This window comes from Pelodiscus sinensis, chromosome 27 (assembly GCF_049634645.1).
Source record: "Pelodiscus sinensis isolate JC-2024 chromosome 27, ASM4963464v1, whole genome shotgun sequence".
NCBI lineage: Eukaryota > Metazoa > Chordata > Testudines > Trionychidae > Pelodiscus > Pelodiscus sinensis.
Window position 1 is genome coordinate 3,128,121 of NC_134737.1, and position 9,337 is coordinate 3,137,457.

General features: G+C 48.1%; 1 protein-coding gene across 1 annotated transcript; it reads left to right on the forward strand.

Moving 5' to 3' along the window:
* Positions 1 to 3,144: 3,144 nt before the first annotated feature.
* On the forward strand, positions 3,145 to 9,038 carry ADORA3 (adenosine A3 receptor). The gene is made up of 2 exons (XM_006118822.4): positions 3,145 to 3,989; positions 7,608 to 9,038. The coding sequence occupies exons 1-2, from the start codon at positions 3,640 to 3,642 to the stop codon at positions 8,236 to 8,238; spliced, it is 981 nt and encodes a 326-aa protein (XP_006118884.2). The 5' UTR covers positions 3,145 to 3,639; the 3' UTR covers positions 8,239 to 9,038.
* Positions 9,039 to 9,337: the final 299 nt, after the last annotated feature.

The window sequence follows — 9,337 nt, forward strand, 5'->3', positions numbered from 1 at the left end:
ATATATTTTTGGGTTGATGAGGGTAGTAGTGGAGCTTTAATAGATTCAGAGTTGCATGATGTTTTGATTAAAAAAAAAACCTAGAAAGGTAAAAAATGAATGTGCCACTAATTAAATGGGTTAAAATTTGGCCAACGGACAGCTCTTGAAATGTAAATGGAATCATCATTGAATGGGTGTGGCTCTCATGGGGTCCTGTGCAGATCACTTCTTGACCCTATGACATTTCATTATTTTTAGCAGTGACCCGGAAGGAAATCAACAACCATCATTAGTAAAGCTTGCGGATGACGCAAATATTAATCATCGTTAGTCCTTTGGGCTCCTAATGGAGCATCGGGCCTCCACTGTCATTCTTCATCTCTTGCGATCCTTAGCGATAGTCTTGATTTGATCCCATGTTAAGCCAGCTGCTTTTACTTCGTCCAGGCAGCTTTGTCGCCATGTTCGTTTGGACGTCCCCTTTTTCCTCTTTCCCTTTGGATTCCATTCTAATGCTTGTCCCACGATACATTCCTCGCAGTCCATTCCACAGGATGTGGCCTGCCCATCACCAATTTCTCTTCTTAATCTGGACGCAAAGATTGGGGGCTTGGTAAATAATGAAGAGGGCAATTCATACAGATGCAGAACTGTCTGGATCACTCGTGCAAGCAAGCAGCATGCCTGTATATTAGGCCAGGTGAAAAGTAACACAGTTCAGTTGCCGGATGCACATATAGGTGAGAAGGCTATTTTAGGAAATAGTTCTTTGGAAAAGGATGTAAGGGGTCAGAGTGATGATAGTGGTCACAAGGGTGGTGTGGGGCTGTGCCGAAGGCAGGATGTGGTGATTACTCTTTTATTGTCGCAGGTGGTAGGAAAAGAAGACGATGTCGAATTGGAGGGTTTCCTCCCTCAGCTATGTTTTCAATCAAACTGCTCTAATTAATAGCACTAGCCCCGCTAGGGCCACACCTAGCTCAATTCAGCATGGCCAGGAAATGAATGTAGCAAATAACAAACAAGTATGGGTTTTACAGTCTCCGTCATGTACCCAACATGTGTCCACACTGCATGCCTTCAGGCACACCCTTCCGTCACCACCCTGGTTGGCTCACCACCTGTCCTATGTGTGCACACACACGCTTATCCATCTCTACCTGCTGCATGCCGCATCCGGCCACATAAAATAACATGAGATGAGGAGATGAGGTCATGCTTAGCAGGCAAAGAGGAGCGAGGGTTTGCCCAGACTTAGTTTTACCTATGGCTGGACAGGTGAGTGAAACCTGGATCTATGCTTGGGCTGGGGGGGAACTGTTCTATGGCTGAAATTGCTGCTTGTTCTGCAGACAGCTGGCCATGGGCATTTCTGCTGAATTGGATGCTTGTGGTGCTTACTTATTAGCTAATTCCTAGCATGCGCCCCTTGCCCTCGGCTTTCTCGTTGCCCATGCTCTAGGAGCACATGGGTGTAAGTGAATGGCATGTGCCTTGACTTCTTCTGTGTGCTCATTGCAAGTCAGAACTGAGTCTTTGACTAAGGCTTATTCTCTGCATCAGTAGCCTCGGCTATGGCACCACCATCTACAAAGGCCTCCTATCCCGATTGATGTCAATGGATTAGATATAACTGAGGTTCCCTAAGGATCTGCTCCCTTGGCTTTGGTGGACATTGGACCTAGCCCCTAAAGAACCTCAATCCCAGCCCAATGCAGCCAGATTAATGCCTATTCACTAGGCAGTTCTGCTCGGCATTACACCGGAGCGACACCACTGATTTCAGTGTGTCTACACACAGGATGAAGGTGGCGCAGTATCTGTATTTCCTAAGCAGAAGTGTCTTGGCTTTTTCAGTGTATGTTTTCACCAGTTGTCTTACCACGGAAGAGGCTGGGTTGATTTCACTTCCACAGCACTGTTGCTGCTGTCAGGAACAATGTCAGCTCAGAGACAATGGATGCTTAAGAAAGTGACTGTTGGATGTGTTGCCTTCCAATGATTATATCCCGGTCCGTTGTGTTTATCATAACATGGCTTGTTATTTACATTCGGAAGAGGAAAGCACTCCCCAGAGAAGCTAGCAATATAGACCATTACAAAGCTGGCAGTTAAAGGCCAGACATGTTACTGGGAGCAGACACCATTAGAAAGGACCTTGAAATATCAGTATCACTCAGGCTGGATTTCTGTGTTTTTACAAGACACTCTTGGGACCTGGATAAAAGTTTGGGATCAACAATAGTTTTCATCCCACCATTCCACTGTGGGTTATATTTGCCATCCCTAGGGTACCATGTGTCTATCTGTAGGTCTAAATGAAATGCAAATTTAAGGGTCATAGAAACGCTTTTCCCTAACAAACTCACATGCTTTCAGCTTTGTTTAGTTATTCTTACCAACATATCACTCTGTCTCTCCTAGTTCCCTGCTGCCTTCTTCTGTTACTTCTTTCCTTTTTCTTTCCTCTAGCCATGAACTCATTCTTTGCCAGTTTCATGGCAAGGAGACCTTTGTATCTGTCATCATATTATGTAGATGCAGAGACTAAGGCCAGATCTACACTAGACCTTGAAGATTGTGTTAAGGTATGCAATCCTGGCTACATAAAACATGTAGCTGAAGTTGTCTTACCTTAAGACGAGCTTGGCACCATCTTCACAGAGGGAAGCTGAGGGGAGCAAACACTCCTGTTGGCTTCTCTTACTCTTCGCAACTGCCAGGAGTACCAGCATCAACTGAAGCTACCCTCAGTGTTTAATTTAGCGGGTCTTAACTAGACCCACTAAATCGAACACCAGAAGATCGATTCCCAGTGCGGCAAGTGGAGATGTGGCCTAAGAACGTGAAGAACCGACTAAAACCATGTGTTGCTCTCTGAACATGATTAGGGTTGAACTGATTCTGATGTCTAGTGCTAATAATTTCCACAGCCTAGGCTCTTCCACTGAGAAGGCCTTGCCTCTGCATTATGACAGGACCACCCTAGTCACAGCAGTGTCCCCTGGTGCATAGCTGTCTCAGAAGGTCATCACAAAGATAACTAGGCACCCCGCCTCTTCAGACTCTTAGTTGATGGTTAACACAGCAGGAGCTGAAAATGCATTCAAAGCCAAGTGGGAGGCTGAAATCAAACAGAATATCCTCATGACTTCCTCTTAACTACTTCACTTCCTAAGAAGAGTAGAAGTTGCTTATCTACAGTCAGATGTGGTTGACTGACATGGGTAATTCTTAAAATAAAAAAAAAAACCTGCTTGCAGCTCTGAAATAGAGTAACTGAAAAGTGACAGCGCTAGACCAAGTGAAGAAGGCAGGTGGATTTTTGGCCAGATCCCGACAAGATTTCTGACCCTCCCGAAGCACATTTCCCGAGTGCGTGAAGGATACTGACGGGGCTACAGAGAAGTCCTGGCACTGACCAAACGGATTGCACATCATGGAGATCTGGGTGCAATTTACTCCTGTGCGATGCTAAGGAGGGGTAACAGCCAGCTAGCTGCCTCATTCCATGGGGACATAAAGTTCTGCACAGGAAGTTATTGTAAAGGAAGTCACTGGGAGAGCTGAGGTTTGGTTTCATTTGGAGGGAAATCCCGCTGGGGCTTGTTCCTCTTGGTTTCTTGAGCCAGCAAAGGAGACAGCTTGCTCTTCGCCATGACAAACAGCAGCGTGTCTCACAGCAGCCTGACTGCTGTTTACATCACCGTTGAGTGCATTATTGCGCTATCCGCCACCGTGGGCAATATCCTGGTGATCTGGGTGGTGAAGCTGAACCCAGCGTTTCAGACCAACACCTTCTACTTCATCGTCTCGCTGGCGCTGGCTGATATAGCTGTGGGGATCCTCGTCATGCCGCTGGCCATTGTGGTGAGCCTGGGAGTGGTCATCCACTTCTATTCCTGCCTCTTCATGTGCTGCCTGATGGTGGTTTTCACGAATGCCTCCATCCTGTCTCTCCTGGCTATTGCCATCGACAGGTACCTGCGAGTGAAGCTGCCCACCAGGTGAGTCACTCAGGTGATCGTACTAAATGGGGGTTCAATTAATGCTTCTCCTGGTCCCTGCACCCCAGCTCAGACCTGCCCTTCAATACCTAGGTTCTACTCCGTCCTGCCTCAGGGTTGGGAGGTGGAATAGGCAACCTCTTGCAAGCCCTTCTGGCCCGACATTTCGATGATTCTGCGATTACAGATGCTCTTTGCTTCTGCCCCCCCCCCCCATCTATTTGAGGTGGCTTCAGATTGGGCAAGTTGCTCAAGCAGCAAACTCGCTTTGAACATCTGTTCCCAAAAGAGAAAGAGAATCTCTTTGTAAAAGCAGTTTAAAAGCAGATCAGTGGGGGAGAGAGACTGTGTCGTAGCTCAGTGCTAGCCCAGTAGCAAGCACAATGGAATCCTGGTACACATCTGAGGCCCCTAGATGCTACCTCAATATATATATAAAATAGCAATCATTTCAGAATTGCCTATAGGAATCAGACTGCTGCTGGAAAATCAGGGGCACCTGGTATTGGCCATTGTCGGAAGACTGGGCTACATGGACCTCTGATCTGACCCAGTCTGGCTGTTCTTATATTCATGGTTTCATCTGTTAGTCATTTTGTTGGGTGTGTAGCCTGATTTTTATATTATCTGTGTCTTTATTTATTTTGGGGGTGGTCACGCAAACTCAACCAGCAATGCCAGCCCAGGGTCAAAATGAAACAGGGGCATAAAGTGAACAGCAACATCTAATAATAGTCATTTAGACAAATCTGCCTTTTTTTCTATAACTTACATGGGCCAAGCGCATGCATGAAAAATACCAAGATGGCACAAAGGCAGACAGTACTGAGTTCTGGTGGAGTAACTGGGCTTACACATTTATTTGAATTGTGAGGTCAGCGGTAAGATGTGAGTGAACGCTCATAAAATACAAACCATCCCCTATCCTACAACAACATATTGGTGGGTAAAGGTGCAAAAGGGCCACAGAAAGACTGTGTTAGTCTAAGCAAAAGGCCTACCTATATAATTCAAGCACCATGTTAAGATTATGCACGGTTAACAAGAGAAGCGTGGGACCCATTCTCAAATCAAAACTGGTGGGCCAGAAATTCGGTGTAACTGATGGACAAAATAATGAGGGGATGGGGCTATTCCAGCCATGAGATCTTTAAAAGAAGAGATATCAGGGAGCAATCTGGCTGACTAAACAATAAAAGAAGGGTTAGAATGAGCTTCCTTATGATGACTGCGTGCGCTACCCTGTGGTCCCCAGACATCCTTCCTCCTCCTCCTTACAGATGTGATGACCAGATTGGGCCGAGAGAGAGGGATCCAGTAATGTCTTTATTTCCATTGTCACTGACTAAACCCCAAATGTCATCATGGATGTGGGACTGTGTCACCCCTTCCAACTCTCCAAGATGCCCGTCTCCTTCCACACTATATTTCTGCTCTTTCCCAGGTTTTTTCTTTTGTAATATGAGTCAAGCCTATTTTGCCACACTGAGACAAAGTTTCCAGGTCTCAGAGTGGCTGGTCAGACTATGTGCTGGGCCTGTGTTTTTCCAGCAGTATGACTGTCAGTGAGGGTATGTCTAGACTACACTGTTTTTTTCGAAAAAACTGCCCTTTTTTCGAAAAAAAACGTCACCTATCCACACTGCAATCATGTTTTTTTCAAAATTAAATCGAAAGAACATAGCGGTTTTCCTGACATTGGTAAATCTCAAATGATGAGGAAGAACACCTTTTCCAAAAGAGCTCTTTCGAAAAAAAGGTGCATGTGGATGCAGAACTGGGACATTTTTCAAAAGAAGAACAATCGAAAAAAGCACAGGTGCCCTGGTGGCCATTCTGTGAAAAGCAATCAGGGCTTTTGAGAGCATGTCCATGCAGTCTGGATGCTCTCTTTTGAAAAATCAGATCACTTTTTCGATCTGGTTTTGAGATGTGGACGCTCCTTTTGAAAGAAGCTTGCAGTCTAAACGTACCCTGAGAGTCAGCACTAGAGACAGAAGCTGTGTTTTCTATCTTTGGCATTCTTCTCTTTCCCGCTTTGTCTAAGCTTGTCCTCTCGGAAGCAGGATGGATCTTTAACACCAACAGCATCCATGACAGTTCCAGCCCATCCTAGCTCACCTCTTCTATTTTCCTGAAAGGACCGTCTAAATACTGTCAAACCAGGAAATGGTGGAGGGTTTTTTTGACAACCAGCGAAAGGGGAAGGGAACAAGAGAGGAAGGCAAAATGAAAGCCTGACTTACCACTTTACTTTTCAAAGGCGTTCGCTGGTCTTGAGTTCTTTCCTGTATCTTTAATAAGAAGGTCTAAAAGAAGTTCAATGGTATGATTGTTGTGGTATTAAGCAGATGTGGGGAGGGAGGGGTCTACATGTTCCAAACCCAGACCCCTGTTTAACACGGTTTCATGTTGAGCAGGGCCTGGGTGAGTTGAACACCTTTAACTGTTGGAGTTCATTTTTCCCCCTATCTAAATTGAAACATCAGACCAGATTTCTGTGAGCAAATGCCCTGCAGCCAAACGTGCCCAGGGCAGAGGAGCAGTGTGGTCTAGCGCAGCAGTTTTCAACCTTTTTTTTTCCTCACCACCCAGTTGAAGATGCCCGTGACCCAGCATAACTATATCTGCTGAGTACAGTGCAGGCTTCTGGGTGGGGCTGTGGGGTTTGAGGTGTGGGAGGGTGCGGAGGGGGAAGGCATTGCCTGGGGCCAGAGTTGAGGGATTCGGGGTACAGGCTGAGGTGTGGGGCAAATGGGTTTAGTATGTGGATAGAGACCCTGGCTGGGGCATGGGGGTGGGGTACATGGGGTGCAGGCTATGGGATGGGGCTGAAGTGTTTAGGGTGCAGGAGGGGTTTGGGGTGCTCAGGACTGGGACAGGAAATTGTTGGGGTTACCTCTGGAAGCTCCTGGTCCGTGATGCAGTGAAATGGTGAGGCTGGCTTCCTGCCTGTCCCAGCACAGGGCACCACACTGCACCCTGGAAGTGGCCAGCAGCAGGTCCAGCTCCACAGGCTGCTCTTGCCCCACACTCTGGCTCCACATCCCTGTTGGAGGGTTCCTGGTTTGTCACCAGGCACGTTGGGCTTGGTTTGCAACGGGACTGGCTTCATTTCAGGGCTTGTGTTGCTTTTTTATCTCGTGAGTTGGCACCTCGCTTCCACCTAGAAGCTGACCAGCTGCCGGCTGCTTCCTGAGGGCAATGCGGTCCGCAGTGCCAGGACAGGCAGGAAGCTGCCTTAGCCCCCCTGCTGGTCACCTGGTCCCCCTACCTGGTGACCCAGGGCCTGACTTTCCACAACCCAGTACAGGGCTGTGATCCAGCCTTTGAAACTCACTGGTCTAGAGGAATAGAGTAACGAATGGAGAGGTCGTTAAAGGAAAGTATCAGCTCTGCACCAGCCCAGAGAAAGCAGGCCCAATGGTAAGAGTGAGACTTGGTTACAACCAGGCAATCGTGACACATATGGCAAAAGCACCCGAGATATGATACCTCGCCCAAAAGAGAGCTGAGTGCTCACGTCAGCCACCAGGGAGCCTGCAGCCCTTGAAGGCGTCAGTTCTTGGCTGCTGATTCTTTCCATCTAACTGGGTTGGTGGTTTCTGCCCCCAACAGGTACAGGATAATCACCACGAAAAGAAGGATTTGGGTGGCCCTCGGCATTTGCTGGCTGCTGTCCTTGCTGACAGGGTTTATCCCCATGTTCGGATGGAACCAGAGGAGCACACAAAAAGACCCAGAGAGCCTCAATGAACTTCAGTGTCACTTCCCTTCTGTGATGAGAATGGACTACATGGTCTACTTCTCCTTCTTCGGCCTGATCCTCATCCCGCTGCTCCTCATGTGCGTTCTGTACATCGAGATCTTCCACATTATCCGGACAAAGCTGAGTCAAAATGCAACCCACGCGAAAGCCACGGGCGTGTTTTATGGGAAGGAGTTTAAGACAGCCAAATCTCTGGCCCTCGTCCTCTTCTTGTTCGCCGTCAGTTGGCTGCCTTTGGCCATTCTAAACAGTATCAAGCATTTCTGTGCCGAATGCCGAGTCCCGCAGATGCTGATGTATGTGAGCATTCTGTTGTCTCACTCCAATTCGGCCATGAACCCCATTGTCTATGCTTGTAAGATAAAGAAGTTCAAAGACACGTACACTCTTATTTTAAGAACCTATGTCCTGTGCATGGCTCCAAACCCAGATAGTCCTAATATGGAGCCTACATCCGAGTGTGAGCCCGAGACACCTTGATGTCACCTGGCAGAGGGCCCAGAGGACACCTAGGGTGGGTTTTACGGGGATTTGCTGGGTCACATATGTGCATAATAATTCATCAAAGGATGGCAAAACATTTCTCTACCGAGAGCCAGTGGCCTGCTAGTCGGGTCTCTTGCAATGTGTATGGATAGATAATATTTAAGGACTTATGTACAGGTTGGACCTCCCTGGTCTGGCACCCTTGGGACCAGACTGGTCCAGGATGAGGGATTTTGCTGGACATGGGGAAGTCATTTCTGGCCCCTCTGCCACCAGCCCCTCCAGCCCTGGCCCGGCCCAGCCCACTGGCATCCCAGCTGGCTCCCCACGTGCTGCCAGCTCCACCACCCTGCCGACCCCTCTGGGCAGCCGCTGCTGCTGAGGCTCCCAGCAATGTGTGTCTTGTAACGGGTACCGCACAATGGAGCCTATTTGCCTATTGAACCAGGTGCTAAATGAGAGACTGAAAATCGACACGGGAGGAAATCTACAGGAGGGAAGAAAGAGCAGGCTTGTGTTGGGTCTGTCGTGGTGTACAAAGGCACACAGTGAAGCCTTCACCAAGGAGGCAAACTAGCCACACGCATCTCTCCTGCTGGGAGTGCAGCCCGGCAGGACAGTGCGGCAAGTCTAGATGAGAAATACTGTGCTAGCCAGGAGAGCGTTGTGTTAGCTAAGTCTGAGCTGTAGAATGCCATGCCCTGATTGCATTTTGTACGGAACCGTTTGTTTGCAGTGCTGCGACTTGCTCCTACTCACGTTGTTATGCTTTGTTAAATAAATTTGCATTTGATTTAAACAACGAAAAATTTCATTGCTTGCGTCCAATGGAGCGGGGCTCAGAAATAGATCCAGTAAGCTGGGCTGGACCTTTTCTTTGGCCACAGTAAACCTGAGAATACCAGGAGTGTCCAGTGCACGAGGGCTGGCCACCCCAGGAAGGCAGCACTCCGTTACTCCTTCTCTAGAGGGAGTGATTATGTTGCCCAGGGACAGCAGAGTTGGGGAGCTGACCCCAGCAGGCAGAGACAGGTTTATTCACGCTAAGGGCAGGGGGTAACAAGGTGCCCCACAGTCCTGCATACACCAGGAA

Coding starts and splice junctions, on each gene's coding strand:
- ADORA3 (XM_006118822.4), top strand. CDS start 3,640: ATGACAAACAGCAGCGTGTCTCACAGCAGCCTGACTGCTGTTTACATC. Junction 3,990..7,607: donor CGAGTGAAGCTGCCCACCAG/GTGAGTCACTCA, acceptor TGCCCCCAACAG/GTACAGGATAATCACCACGA.